This window comes from Sus scrofa, chromosome 10, assembly GCF_054392235.1.
Source record: "Sus scrofa isolate SSC_HxYL_T2T_F1_AM1 chromosome 10, Sscrofa_HxYL_maternal_Yorkshire_Landrace_v2.0, whole genome shotgun sequence".
NCBI lineage: Eukaryota > Metazoa > Chordata > Mammalia > Artiodactyla > Suidae > Sus > Sus scrofa.
Genome location: NC_139392.1, coordinates 26,193,535 through 26,208,389, shown reverse-complemented (window position 1 = coordinate 26,208,389; position 14,855 = coordinate 26,193,535). Strand labels below are relative to the sequence as shown.

The 14,855-nt window shown below is 60.8% G+C and overlaps 1 protein-coding gene across 10 annotated transcripts in view; it reads left to right on the top strand.

Moving 5' to 3' along the window:
- The first annotated feature begins 63 nt into the window (after positions 1–63).
- The window catches only part of KIF21B (kinesin family member 21B), a 46,267-nt gene continuing 31,475 nt past the window's right edge, over positions 64–14,855 (top strand). For all 10 annotated transcript variants that reach the window (XM_084980743.1, XM_084980742.1, XM_084980741.1 and 7 more), the window contains exons 1-3: positions 64–399; positions 13,725–13,947; positions 14,338–14,520. In XM_084980743.1, coding sequence (XP_084836869.1) covers positions 359–399; positions 13,725–13,947; positions 14,338–14,520 — 447 coding nt within the window. In that variant the 5' untranslated portion in view covers positions 64–358. The remainder of the gene's footprint in view (positions 400–13,724; positions 13,948–14,337; positions 14,521–14,855) is intronic.

Genomic DNA, 14,855 nt, shown 5'->3' with positions numbered 1-14,855 from the left:
GGCGGAGCCTTCGCCGGGCCGGCCCCCGCCCCCTTTGTTCCGCGGCTGCAGGCGGCGCGGCGGGGCCGGAGGTGCGCGCGCGGCAGCCGCGCGGTTGGAAGCGGGTCGCGCCGCGGGCTGTCATCTGGCTCCGCGCCGCCGCCCGATGGCGCGAGGGGGCGCGCGGGCCTGGTCCCGGAGAGTCTCCCCCAGCCGCGGGTGAGCCCTCCGCCGGCCCCCGCGAGTATGTCACCTCCAGCCGCAGCAGCCTCCGTCCGCAGCACCCGCGCCCCCGCCTCCCGCAGCCGCAGCCGCCGCCCGGGGCATCGGCCCCCAGACCCCCGCCCCTGATCGACGCGGGACCCAGCGCCGGAGCACCATGGCCGGCCAGGGGGACTGCTGCGTCAAGGTGGCCGTCAGGTAGGACGGGCGGAGGGGCGCGTGCGCCGAGGGCTCGGCTTTGTCTCGCGTGGGCGCGGGACTGGACCCCGGAGTCCCGGAGCACCGTTCGACCCACCGCCGGCGCCCGCTGAGGTCCGGCGGGCCGGGCTGGAAGGCGCCGCGGGCTGGAGGGCGCCTCGTGCTGGCCTGGCCCCCGCAGAGATCCGCGGTCCCGGGGGCGGCTGAAGGTGGCTTTGTTTGGGTGGTAATTTCGAGCCCCTCTTGGGAGCCCTTAATGATCAGAAAATCGAATAAACAAGGAAATCCGGTATTTCACACCCAGCCCTGGCCCAGGCCAGAGCGTCTGTGTGTTTCCTCTTCACCTCCCCACGGGCTGCTGTCTCATGCGGGGACGTTGGATGGGGGGATATTTCCCCGCATCCGCATGGGCCAGCCGGTTCTGCCCGCTCTTTCCAGCTGGGAAGGCAGCACGCCACCCGGGGCTGGTTCCACAGACAAAGATCGAGTGCAGGACGAATGGGAGGGCTGGGATGGGGCCTTGGCCCTCCTAGGGGAGTGGCGGCTTTGGAGAGAGCCTGGGGCGGGGGAGGAAGGATGGGGTGTATCCGAGGTTCTGCCTCTGAGAGGGCAGGATGCTGATGCCCATCCTAAGGCCCTCAGACAGAACCGACTAGGGGAGAGCCTCAGTGGCTTACCTGGGACTTAAAGGGACATCCTGGCAGAAGTGAGGTGGGCAGAGGACAGGACACCCAGAGGTGCAGGGTGAGAGAGACGGTGTTCTTTGTGTTGGGTGGGGATGCTTCACACCACGGGCGTCACTCTTCCGGTTTTTGATTTGGTTTTTTCTCTCTGAGAGGCTCTCTTGGTGGGAGAGTGCCAATCTGGGACTGGTCACCAGCACAGGCAGTGGTACAGAGCATCACCCAGCCCTGTGTGACAGGGTGGGGTCTGCATCCCGGTCCAGGGTGGGTCTGAGACAGGTCTTTAAGCTTCCTTGGTTGTAAGTGACCCAGATTCTAGGATTCCGAGGCCATCACTCTGAGATGCCCTTTCTGCTCCAGGACAGGTGCCCCTCCCCCCAACCCCAGACACCTGGCCAGCCCTCTGCAGCCCAGAGAGGGTCAGTGGACCGCTGATCATAGCTCTGGGGTTGAAGGAGAGCTGCCCAGGTGCCTTTCCCCCTGCACTCCCCGCTGCAGTCAGAGTATTGCTGGGCCCTGGACAGCCCCAGACAAAGAGGGGCCGCAAGGTGCCTGATGGGCCACCCAGGGCGGGGCCGCTGCAGGGCTGACTTGGTGGCGGGATCCTATAGAAGCCTAGGGCCATGTGCACGGTGGGGTTGGGAGTGAGAAATGTAAATGAGACAGCTGCAGCAGAGTGGGGGAGCCTGGGCATCATAAAAGGGAAAGTGAAATCCGGCTGGGAGGAAGGGGGCTCGGGGTGCCCCTCCCAAGGGGCTTTCCTTCAGACTCCATCTTACTGGAGAGAGCCGAACAAAGCCCCCCTCCCCCACCTCCGTCAGGGCCCCCAGGCTCGACTGGGGCGTGGTAAGGTGGGGGGAAGCCCCTGGCCTTGGCCCTCTGTGCACAGGAGTGAGGGACAGCTGGTGTCCCCTTCCCACCACCATCACCAGAAGGTTCCCAGGACCCGTCCCACTTAGAGGGCATTGTGCCTGCCCACATCTCCCAGCAGGAGGCGTCATCTCTGCTTCCACTTGCCCTGGGGGTCCAGATGCCCTCACCCCTTACCTCCCTTGCTGATCTGGATGGAAGGGTGAGGAGGTTTGAGCATCAGAAGAGCCAGGCTTTCAGGGGTTCCTGGAAGGTGAAGGTCCCGCCCATGCCCCCCTCCAACCCCAGCAGAGTGTCCAGCCCGGTACACGCCAGACCTCAGTGGGCAGCTGCCCATGGAAGGCAGACAATGCCTGGACAGCACCCAGTTTCCAATCAGAGAGCTGAGGACAGGACTGGACTGGGGCTGGGGCTGGGACCGGGAGCAGATGGTGCCACTGGGGGGCTGCAGGGGAGAGGTCTCCATGCCTTGGGATCCCCACCTTTCCCTACCCTTGGAAATCACTTGTCCCACTTAAAGGACTGGGTGGTGGGCCAGAGCAGGGCACTGCTGGGAAGGCCAAGGATTTGGCATTGCCAAGGGCCTGCTGGGCACCACATTCAGCTGTCTTTCTGACTTGCTGAAAGCCCTTTCTTATCTCTGAGTCCTCATGAGAATAATTTATGGCCAGCCCTGGGGCTGAACTCTTAAGACCGGGAGGCTTGGAAGGAGACAGACTTGGTCTGGTGTGTGTGTGTGTGTGTGTGTGTGTGTGTGTGTGTGTGTGTGTGTAGGTCAGGGGCTGCTAGCCTAGGGAAGAAGTGCCATGCCCAGGGCCCTTGGCCTTGTCACCTCTGGATGAGGGTCAATGCTGGCTGTCTGCAGATCGCTGTGGAGGAGGGGGAGGCCAAGGCTGGGCAGGGCCAGGGGTGGCCACTTCAGGACTTTCTCGGGACCTGGGGCAGTGGGATAAGAGAGAAGGTTAAGATGTGAGCAGACCCCAAAGCTCCACCCCAGGCCACCCTGGAGTCTACCCGGCTGCCTCTGAACTCTGCACCAGGGATTGGCAGGCCAGCCCCTCCAGCCTGCCCTGTGATCCCTTTATCCATTAATCCCCTTGTAGATAAGGACTCAGCTCCCTGGGCCCTCAGCTGGCTGCCAGGGAGGTGGGGGGCAGCCTCTACCTGGGGTGGGGGTTTGCAGGGTGATGCTGGGGAGAGCTGACCTGCCTGCAGAAATGCAGGCCTGCCTAGTAGGGGTGGGGGGAGAAGGGGAAGGGGGTGGCGGTGAAGAAATGCAAGCAGGCAAAGTCGAGACTGGGGAAGGAAGTCAGGTCACGTGGTGTGTTTCTTTAAAACTAAGACCCTTTCAAGCCCCAGCTCTGAGCCCCCAGCATGAGGGGAGCCCTCAGTGTGGCCTAACCCCCTCTCCCCTTATCTTTGCCTGGTTTCCTTAAGTTTCCTTCCTTCGTCAGCTAAGAAGGGGGGTGAGCTCTTGGGGCCCCCAGCCCTCCATCCCTGGACACCACAGGGTCAGGCAGGGGCTGGGACACGCCAGTCAGGAGCCCAGGGGCAGTGCTGGATGGCAACCTCCCCCCCCACCCGCCTTGCTGCCTCCCAGGGGTTACACCTGCAGTTAATGCCCTGGCTCCAGGCTCCTGTGAAGTCAGTGTCTGAATTTTGAATCAAGAGAATTGATGGCTTGAGACAAAGACACTGGAGACAGAAAAAACTGAGTGAGGCTGGGGTTGCGGTGCTTTTGGAGCTCCCCCCTTGCTCTGACAGAGCCCAGAGCCACTCAGGGCCACCCAGTGCCCTCTGCGGCCCCTGTTGATCAGTTCAGAGCTGGGAAACAGAGGCCCAGGCAGAGGAGACCTGAGCCGTCTCGGGGTGGCCTCCTGCAGCAGAAATAGGGCTTATGTCATCACCAGGAAGCGGAGTGTAGAAACCACAAGGCCCCGGAAACGTGCCCCTGCCCTGCACGCCTGATTGGCTCTCAGCCTTTGAAGACCTCATGGGGCGGGGTCGGCAGGGGCTGAGGAAGTGGCAGAATGACATGTGCCTGGCACTCTTACCCTTAGGGCTCTGGGGCAGAGGGCAGGGCTGGGGCCCACGAAGTGCATCATTCCCTGGGTCATGGGGGTCATGGGGTTCCCTTTCTGTTTCTCCTTCTGGGCCTCAGTTTTGCCCGCTGTAGAATGGGAACGGCCGGCTTGATCTGGTTTGTTCATCTGGGAAGAGCAGCACTTTGGATGCAGGGAAGGTAGGATCCTTAAAGGCTGAGTCCTGGGGAGTTGAGTTTGAATGAAATGTTTTAAAAATAAGCCCTGGAGCTCCCATCGTGGCTCAGGGGAAATGACTATGACTAGCCTCCATGAGGACGCAGGTTCGATCCCTGGCCTCGATCAGTGGGTTAAGGATCCGGCGCGTTGCCGTGAGCTGTGGTGTAGGTTGTAGGTTGTGGCTCAGATCTGATGTTGCTGTGGCTGTGGCATAGGCTGGCGGCTACAGCTCTGATTCAACCCCTAGCCTGGGAACCTCCAGGCATGGGTACGGCCCTAAAAAGCAAGTAAATAAATAAATAAGTAAATAAATAAATAAATAAATAAAAAGAAGCCCTAACCCAAAGCATACCTAAGAGGTATCTGGGTTAATCCACAGTTACTGTTAGGTAAAAAGAATTCACCTCGAGGAGTTCCCATTGTGGCACAGTGATTAACGAATCCAACTAGGAACCATGGGGTTGCAGGTTGGATCCCTGGCCTTGCTCAGTGGGTTAAGGATCCAGCATTGCCATGAGCTGTGGTGTAGGTTGCAGACACGGCTCGGATCCTGCATTGCTGTGACTGTGGCGTAGGCCGGTGGCTACGGCTCCGATTAGACCCTTAGCCTGGGAACCTCCATATGCCGTGGGTACAGCCCTAGAAAAGGCAAAAAGACAAAAAAAAAAGAAAAAAAAAAGAAAGAAAGAAAAGAAAAGAAAGAAAAAGAATTCACCTCAAGCCGGGATTGACTGATTGACTGATTGATTGATTGACTGACTGCAGGAGGGACACTGAGCTGGGAGAGGGCTGAGTACTTACTTCCTGCACACTCCATGTGTGCCAGACGTCGTGGTGTTGTCCCACTCAGCCCCATGGGAGCCCGTCGAGGTGATGGATGTCATTCCCATTGGAGAGATGAGCACAGGTTCACAGCACCAATGGAGGCATCTGAACTTGAGCTTGAATGTGAAGCCAGTCCATCTCCTTCTAGGCACATGCTCCTCGCACAGGGGATTAGCTCTTTGCTGTGGTCCCTGTGCCACTGATTCCTCCTTCCTCCGATGCTTTCTGCGTACAGTTGCTGTGACTGTGAACGTGGGAGGTGCTCGGGGAGGCCTGTGGGGCTGTGCACATGTGACGAGTGAGGCGGTCCGGGCCTTCCTTATGGGGCTGCCTGTCCCCGTGTGCCCTTGGCTCCCCACCCGTGCTGGCCGCCCCTGCATTTGGGGTGCTCCTCCCTCTCCACTGCATGGGAGCCTCCCTTTTTCACGCAGCTAGCTGCCCGTGGAATCTGTTTTCCTTCCTAAGTGCCACCTTGACCCTCCCCAAGGAAGTTCTGGGATAGCCAAGTGTCCTCTCACTGCCCTCAACCCCAGTGTCCTTGGGCTCCTCTCAGTTTAACCTCCAGACAGGCAGCTACTTAGGAGGAAGCAGGGCCTGAGAGGCTGCTGGGCTGGGCTGATCAGCTACACCTCTGTCCCCTGGTGGGGGAAGGGATGGGGAGTGGGGGGATTGGAGGTGAGGCGGTCATAGAGCTTGTGGGGGATGCTGGCGGGTGGCAGCACCGTTGGCTGCAGGGTCCTTTCCTCTGGGGCAGGCCCTCTCCCCGTCAGCTGTTCTGGAATGCAATGCCACCGAGTCCTGTCCCTCTGCTGTCCTCACTGGAAGCCTCCATCACAGCCACCTCTCCTTCCTCTAGGCTGGACTGGTCCTTCCTGAGGCTGGAGTTAAGGTGCCCTGAGGGAACCCGGGCCAGTGGATGGGGAGAGGCCCAGGCCCCGCACGGCCGGCTGCTCAGGCCAGGCGCCTGTTGCTGTGCATTCCTCAGCAGGGGAGGGTCCCCAGGGCCCAGTCCCCACTGAGCTGTCCCTACCAGATGCAGATGCCGGCACAGCTCAGGGCTCTGCAGCGTCTCCTGGGAGGTCATGGGAAACCCCTGCCAGATGCCCCGGAGGCGGGGGGGAGGCGCGAGAGTGATGCTGAGCAAGTCTGAGCAGAACGCCCCTTCCCAGGCCCGGCTGCCTGCGTGGCAAAGGACAGGGTCTCCCCCCACCCCCACCCCGGCTCCTCCTTGCACCCCTGCTCCAGCCCCTGCCACCCCACCCACTCTGTCCAGCTGCTTCCTCCCCTGTGCCCACTTTAGCGTTTCCGGGGTCTTGAGCTCAGCTGAGGTCCTGAACCCAGCTGAGGTCCTGAGGCGGGGGGGTCGGGGGTGGGGGTGATGGGGGGGAGGGGGAAGACTCCCTGGCCCTCCCCCGTTGGACTGCTGGTCCCAGGCATTCCTCAGAAGTCAGTGGCCAGAGCCCTGGGATGCACGGAGAGAGGGCAAGGTTCAAGGCTCTGACCCCACATCCTGGAGGGGGGGAGGGAGGTCTGAGGCTTCCCTGAGTAGGTTTCCTCTGAGTGTCCGCACCCCTACTCTGGGAATGTGCATGGGGGCAGAAGCCAGGCAGAGGGGCAGGCAGACCCCTTTCACCAGGCAGGCCGGGGCCTTGGAAACCCATGCTTTGACCCCACCGTACAGAGCCTTCTTGTTTGGGGGTTCAGAGCCAGTCTTCTCCCCGCAGGCAGCCTCAGGAGAGTTGGGCTGAGAGAGGACCTTAGAAGCCCGGTGGGGAGTTCCCGTTGTGGTGCAGTGGTTAACGAATCCAACTAGGAACCATGAGGTTGCGGGTTCGATCCCTGCCCTTGCTCAGTGGGTTAAGGATCCGGCGTTGCCGTGAGCTGTGGTGTAGGTCACAGACGCAGCTCAGATCCCGCATTGCTGTGGCTGTGGTGTAGGCCGGTGGCTATAGCTCCGATTCCACAGCTCCATATGCCGTGTGAGCGGCCCAAGAAATGGCAAAAAAAAGGCAAAAAAAAAAAAAAAAAAGAAGCCCGGTGGGAGGCCACCAAGGCCCTCTGGCCCTCTCGGGGCTCCCACACTGCACCCCTGCAGCTGAAAGGGCTGGTGCCCCACGCTGGTCCATGTTGCAGCGAGGACCCGCCTCCAGGGGAAGACGGCTCCCCTGTGCCAAGTCAGCTAAAGCCCCCGGGTGTCTGGGAGCCAGACTCCCCCGAGAGAGCAGGGATTTCGCTTCCAGCCTCCTTCCCAGAGCTGGCAGGCTGCCATGGGGGAGGGGGAGGGGATGCCCTTAAAGTGGGTGCACGCGGCCTCTTTGTGCCGCGGAGGACTCAGCAGCGAGGCAGCCTCCTGGGTCCTCAGCCCCTGCCGCCGCTGCCCAGGCCCCAGCTTTCTTCTCTGCAAAATGGGAAAATGCCCCCCACCCCTCACTCCCGCCCCCAGCAGCCAGCTCTGGGACTGTGGGCAGCTATGGGCAGATGCTTTCATGCCAGCCAACCTTTCTCCGGGCCCGGGGCTGCTTAGAGGATGCAGTGGGGCAGGCACAGTCAGCTTGGTTTGAATTTCATCTCCACCACTGAAGTGTGTGACTCTGGGAGTTCCCGCTGTGGCGCAACAGGATGTGCAGCGTCTCTGCAGCGCCAGGATGCAGGTTCGATCCCCGACCCGGCACAGTGGGTTGAAGGATCCAGCCATGCTGAAGCTTGGGCAGAGGTCACAAGCGCAGCTTGGATCTGCTCTCTGGCGCGGGGACTCCATATACACGGGGTGGCCAAAAAAAAAAAAAGTACGTGACTCTGGGCTTGTTAAAATTCTCCTTTCTGAGCCTCAGTAACATGGTCATTACATGTGTTCACCCACACAAAGGACCACATGTAGAGTCTCCAGAGGTCCCAGGCATTGTCCTCATCAGATGAGCATGCATGGTATCAGTGGCTGTGATTCCAGGGGAAAAGGGTTGCAGACGCCAGCACCCCTCTTCCCAGGCAGGAAGGCCCTTCTGCTGGCTTATCTGAATCCCTCCCTCTGGAGCCAAGCTCCCTTTCAGGCCGGCTCTGCCAGTGATGAGGACAAGCTGGTCCCTGGCAGATCGAGCCATGACTCAGTGACTCCACGTGCCAGGCAGACAGGAGGTCACAGGGCTCCTCCTGGTGTCCCCACCACACACACACACACACACCCACACCCTCCCCATGCCTCTGATCCACACACATACACACACACTTCCACGAAGGAGGCCACAACAGCCCGGCTCTAGCTCAAGCATGCCGACTGCAGGCTGTTGTGAGGCGGGATGCTTGTGGAATTTGGGAGCCGTAGAGGCAGCACACCCTCACCTGTCCCGGCACCCCTGGGCTGTCCCTCTCACCTGGGGGCTCCTCTTTAGGGTCCCAGCTAGGAATTAGGGGGTCCTGAAGGAGGGAAGAGCAGATAGGCTTATACCCCTGGGCTTTTTCCAGAGAGACAGTGATCTTGGCCATCTAAGGCAGATCCTGGTCCGGGTCCGTGGTTCTTCTCAGAGTCTTCAGGGTGGGGCCTGGACAGTGTCTCCCAGCCTGGAAGTCAGAGTGACATTCCTCACCAGCTGCCAGCTGCAAACGGGCTGGTTCTCCCCAACCCTCCTTCTGCACGGAAGGGCTAGGAGAGGTGGGCTTCCTAGACCTTGTTACTGATGACCTCTGTGACCTGGAGCTAATTTCTCCCTGAGCCTTCATTTGTCAATGGAATGTGTGAAAAGCGTCTTAGGTACAAAGCCTAGCAAAGAGACATCTTGCTCCTTAAGTGCGGGGTGGTTACTCATTGGGGAATTGAGTCCGCAGGAGTCTGGGGGGCGGGGGGGGTGTTCCAGGTGCCAGCAAAGAAGAAATTAGGAATCACAGCCCATACACCATAACTGCATGAATTTTCTAGGATTCTGGACCATTTCTTGGTTAGCTATTTTCCTATCACAGCCTGTGACCTCTCAGCGACAAGTCACATTCTGCATCCGCCTGGGGCGGCTTCCCTGGGAGCTTGGAATAGATTTGGGGGCTGGTCAATGAGGGATCAAAGGAAGGAGTGTAGCGCGCTGACTGGGCAGGTCGGATTTCACCTGAGAGGCTGAGCCACACCCACCGCTCCTCCCCCTCCCCCAGCCCAAAGCTACTGGGCGGAGCCCTGGGTATGATTGGCCGGCTTTGTGTGATGTCACTAAGGATGGGGTGGGGGAAGGGGAGCTGGCCTCCTAAGCGGGGGGAGGGGAGGGGCGGGGCTCCCCGGCTACCCTTTGGGGGTGGGAGCCTTTTCTCCTTGGCAGTCTCAGCATCCCTCCCGCCCCCTCCCGCCTCCTCCTGTCCCCTCCGTCCTCTGCTTCCGCTCTGTCCTCCTGGCTCCCCGAGGAACCCAGAAACTGCTGAGCTCAGCTCTTCCCGCAGCGCTGGGCTGGGGCTCAGGGCCTTTGTCCCCCGCCACAGGGACAGAGCGTGGTGGGGGCGGGGGGCACCACTGACCCCAGCACAGCAGCTCCGCCTCAGTTGCGGACAGAGGAAGCCCGGCAGCGCTGTGCCAGATTCCGCCTCTGAAAAGCTCTGGCCCCTTTCTCTGCGCACCCACCCCCCACACCCCCGCCTGCTCCCCCACCGCCCTCGTGGGGTTGCTAAGTGGCGAATAGACCCAGCTCTGTTCTGCGAGATTCCGGGCCTTTCTGAGCAGGGCTATCTGCCGGCCCCTCGCTGCGGGACCTGGAGGAGTGATGGGAGAGGTGGCGCTTGGGGTGAGGTGCCCATGGGTGACATTCGGGGGCCTCTGGACAGAAATGACCCTGGACATTGCACCCACAGCACTTTACTGATAAAAACAGGGAGCACAGTTTGTCAATCTGAGTTTTGCAGATAGTGCGTTAAATTGTACTGGGTCACTGAGTTTCTTCACGCCCCCCAAATCCTTGCCCTGGAGGTGGGTACCTCACTGATTGCAGCCTGGTTCTGCATCTGCCCCGAAGCTCCTAGCGCCTACGGTTTCCTTGGATGCCCCTGGCACCTGGTTTCCCTCCCTGCGGCCCTCCAGCACCCCAGGGATGAACAGGGCTGGAGCAGGGCACGGGGTGGGGGTGGGGGTCCTGCCCTCCTGCCACCCGGTGGGGTGGGAAGCCCCCTCCTCCTCCTCATCTGGGCTGCTGTTGCTGGCAGAGGGCAGCCCACAGAAGTGACCTCTGGGGGCAGGGGCAGGAGAGGAGCTGCCAGAGGGGAGGGTGATGGAGTTCTCAGAAAGCTAAGATGCTGGAGTTCCTGTTGTGGCTCAGTGGTTAACGAATCTGACTAGGATATGACTAGGATCCGACTAGGTTGCTGGTTCGATCCCTGGCCTTGCTCAGTGGGTTAAGGATCTGGCATTGCCGTGAGCTGTGGTGTAGGTTGCAGATGCAGCTCAGATCTGGTGTTGCTGTGTCTCTGGAGTAGGCTGGCGGCTACAGCTCCGATTGGACCCCTAGCCTGGGAATCTCCATATGCCACGGGAGCTGCCCTAGAAAAGGCAAAAAGAAAAAGAAAAAAGAAAAAGAAAGCTAGGATGGGGAAGAGATGGTCCAGATGACCCAGGAGGAAGCAGGGGCTCCTGGACCACAGGAGGGTGGGGCAGAGGTGCCTCGGGGCCGCCTTTCTCTCCCAGCCCGGTCTCCTGCCCACGGGGCTGGGGCTGGAGTTCAGGTTCCCCAGGGCAGAGTGTGGTGAGAAACTCCAGCTGGTCTGTGGGCCCCTGAAGGTCTGGTGCCCAAGCCCTGGCTGACACATGCAAGTCGGCTCCGGCTCCAAGTGGTGCTGTGGAGGAAGTTTATGTATCAATCTGGGGATCAAGTTTCCCGGGCAGGAGGCAGCTGGAGACATGAGGAGCCAGGCTTCAGGCTCAGTCCTAGCAAGAGCCGATGCCCAATTTGCCTGTATTTGCTGTGTGTGGCTTAACTGCTTCAAGCCTCAACTTTCCTCTATGGACAATGGGTGTTGAAATCCTGAGATCGCATTCAGTATGGGAGACAGGCTGTGGCAGGTGCCTGACAACCATGCCATCTTCACCCACTCTGCTGCTGTCCCTAGGTGCTCGTTCAAGGCCTGTTCCCGGGACTAAGGCTGCCCCCTTGTCCCAGTCAGTGGCTCATCCTGGGCTCCTGTCCTCTGTCTCCCAGCTGGTCCCTTTTCTCTGGGTAATAGTACTCACCCCCTGGCACCTGCAAAGCACGCTCGTGCTTAAAATGGGCCCGCGTGTAGCTGGCCGGCTCTCTGATCACATCAGACCTTGTGCCAATGTGCTAGGCCGGCTGAGGGCCCCAGGGTGAACCACCTGGGTGACCCCCCCCCAACACCCGGACCCCCTGGGGCCCCGACCTCCTCGCTCTGTCCACAGACTGCTCCTCTAGCAGCTCTCTTGGTCCTGGGGCTGGTGGGTGGAGCAGGAGGTGGCCCCTGGTGGACAGGCTCTGCCCAGCAGGCCTGCTGCTCCCCACCCACTCCCACCCCACTCCCACTGTCTCTAGGGATCCTGATTCAATTTCCTCCCATCACCAGCATTGCCATCTGCTTGTGGTAATTAAATGGTATTTGAACTGGATCCAGAAATCTCATTGCAGGCGGCCCGCATGGCAGGGGAGTGTCTTTGGGAGCTGCTTCTGACCAGCAAAGCTGGAGGGTCCTCAGAGGCTGCCCCCACCAGACCCTCAGTTCCCCTGGGGAGGAAGTGTTTGGTCCTGGGTTGCACAGGCCCAGCTCCTTATTCCCACCAGGTGCCCGGTCCCCTCTGAGGTGTGCCTGCCCCTCCCCTCGGCACACTGGGCCCTGCCCCTCAGCCACTGGATGCGCAGGAGCATTGCAGAGACAGGGCATGTGCTGGGCTCAAACCCCGCACTGTCCCTGCTGCCTGGGCGTTGTCCGTTTCCTCGCGTGCAACGGGGACAGGAATGCCCCCTTGGGTGTGGTCGTGTGTGTCAGCGTTTAGCGGTGGGAGCACTGTGGGCTGAGGGTCTTACTGGCGGGTCAAGTTTCTGGTCTGCAGGTCCAGAAGCGACAGGTGGAATCCACACCTCCCTTCCCAATCAAAGCCATTCGGGGGCGGGGGTTGGTGACTGAGAAGCTGGGTTCTAACTTCAGCCTGGCTTGGAACAGCTTGGGGTGGGGAGGGGTGGGAACCACCCTGGGCATCAGGTCCCTGCAGCCTCCATGGGGAAGGCCAGGCCACCATCCAAGGGTGTGAATTAGGCCTGGTGTCACCCGCCCTGGCCCCCCGGCTGCCAGCCCCTCACAGCAGAGTACAGGTGGCACCTCACCTGGACTGCGGCTCTGGGCAGGCCTTGGGAACAGGGACAGGATGGCGGCTGGAGGGCCCAGCTCTGCCCGAGGCGCCCCTGGACCCTGGCCGCCTGCCGGCCTGGCCCTCACTCTTTTCTTCTCTCTGTAAACGTTGGCTTAGGGAGAGGGTGGCAGACAAGCAGCCCATTGTGAGTGCCCGGCTGAGGGGCTGAGTTGCACCAAGCCCCTTACTGTAGGCGCTGGGGGGTGCTCTCTGCCCGCCCCACACACGCATGCTCACTGACTCACACTTGGTTGCCATGGGGACCCCATCCGGCAGTGGCTGCTCTGAAGAGGGGAAGGAGTGGGGGACGGAGGCGGCTCTGTCCCGGGCTGCGCCCACTTAGCCCTGATGCCACTTCTTGCCGCTTTACCAGGGAGTCCCCAGGGTCTGGGATGTGGGCCTCCCTGTGGCTGGTGCCCCTGCTAGAGGTCCCTGCCCTCTGACTTGCGCTTGACGGGGACTGCAGGGTTGTGCCTGGTCTGGCCCTCTTGGCTCCCAGAGAGGAACCAGAGCTTGTGCCTGAGGTGTACCTCTGGCATTGGGGTCAGGGGGCTTCTGAGCTGGAGGATCCTGCAGCCCTGCAGGCCTGCAGAGGCCCTGGCCTCCTCCAGAACGCAGCCCTGGGCCTGGCCCTTCCTTTCCACACTGATCCTGGGCTCTGCCTCCCCGGAAGGGACCAGCCCTCTTCTGTCCCCCGCTTGGTGGGGGGGCACCCCGTTCAGTCTCAGGCATGTGCTTTGATGTCAGTCAGACCTGACTAGCATCCTTGAGGATGCCGGTTCAATCCCTGGCCCCACTCAGTGGGTTAAGAATCCGGTGTTACCTTGAGCTGTGGCGTAGGTCACAGACATAGCTCTCTGGATCCTGCGTTGCTGTGGCTGTAGGCTGGCAGCTACAGCTCCGATTCGATCCCTTGTCTGGGAACCTCCACATGCCACGGGTGCAGCTGTAGAAAAGAAAAAAACAAATAACAAAAACCCTCTCAGCCTCTGTTTTCTCATCTGTAAAATCAGGCCAGTAATTCCTTCCTGCCAGGTTTATGGTAAAGAATATCTGAATTCATGTAGGTCAAATACCTGTGACATCGCTTCGAAATATAGAGTGCTTCTAAAATGTGAGCAGCTGCTGGCTTGGGCCATGATGACATTGCTATTACTCTCCCTGTTATTGTATGATTACAAAGCCACCCTCCGCCTCAGCTTCCTTCCTCCTCCCACTTGTGGGGCAGGAGGGGTCTGGGGGAGCAGGCGCTTGGCAGGGGGAGCAGGGAGAGCCGCTGACATCCCCCCCCACCTGCCAGTGGGTCTGATGACATCCTCCCCCACCCACCGCTGCTGCTGGGTCTGATCCAGGCCCCTCCCACTCCGGCAGGATCCGGCCCCAGCTGTCAAAAGAGAAGATCGAGGGCTGCCACATCTGTACCTCGGTCACCCCGGGGGAGCCCCAGGTTCTCCTGGGGAAGGACAAGGCCTTCACCTATGACTTTGTCTTCGACCTGGACACCTGGCAGGAGCGGGTCTACTCCACCTGCGTGAGCAAGCTCGTGGAGGGCTGCTTCGAGGGCTACAATGCCACGGTGCTGGCCTATGGGCAGGTAAGCCGCCTCCCCCACTGAGGTCACCCCAGCTCTGGGTCTGCTCTCTGAGCAGGAGAGCGGGGGAGAGCCGCCCTCAGAGCAGCTGAGATGCAGCTGCAGCTCTGGCTGTGGTCGAGGGGCTGCAGCCGCTGGCCTTGGGGGCTTGGGCAGGGGGGTGGGGGGGCCCGTCGGTGCGAACAAACTGGCCACGGGGCCGGAGGACTGTCAGAGCAGACTCCGCAGAGGGTGGCTTTGCAGCCGGGCTGGGTGGGGACCCCCGCTGGCTAGGGGAGAACTTAGCCAGAGTCTGGGGCTCGCTGGCGCCTCCCCCCCACCCCACCCCCCGGGGTGCTGGGTAACCCTCCTTCCATCTTCCCTCTTCCATCTCTTCCATCTTTACCAACGCAGACGGGGGCTGGGAAGACGTATACCATGGGCACTGGCTTCGACATGGCCACGTCGGAGGAGGAGCAGGGCATCATTCCCAGGGCCATCGCGCACCTCTTTGGGGGCATCGCCGAGCGCAAGCGGCGGGCACAGGAGCAGGGCGTGGCCGGGCCTGAGTTCAAAGTCAGCGCCCAGTTCTTGGAGGTACCGTGGCCTCGCGGGGGGAAGGCAGGGGTGGCAGGACCATGGAAGCTGGGCTCCCCGCCAGGGCTACGGGAAGAGCCCTGGGAGCCACGGGGCGTCTGCAAGTGATGAGTTTCAGTCAGTGAGGACCTGTAGGATCTCTTCACATCCTGACTGGTTACAGCTGTGACACTTACTAGCCCCGTGACCTTGGGCAGGTCATTTCACTGCTCGGCAAAATGTGGGTGGTGATGTCTGTTTCCTTGGGGGTTTTAGGGGATGACAAGGAAACACATGCCTAGCACCTGGTGACAACTCCGGTTCTCACCCCTTCTTCTGGCCCCTGCTGGGTCCTT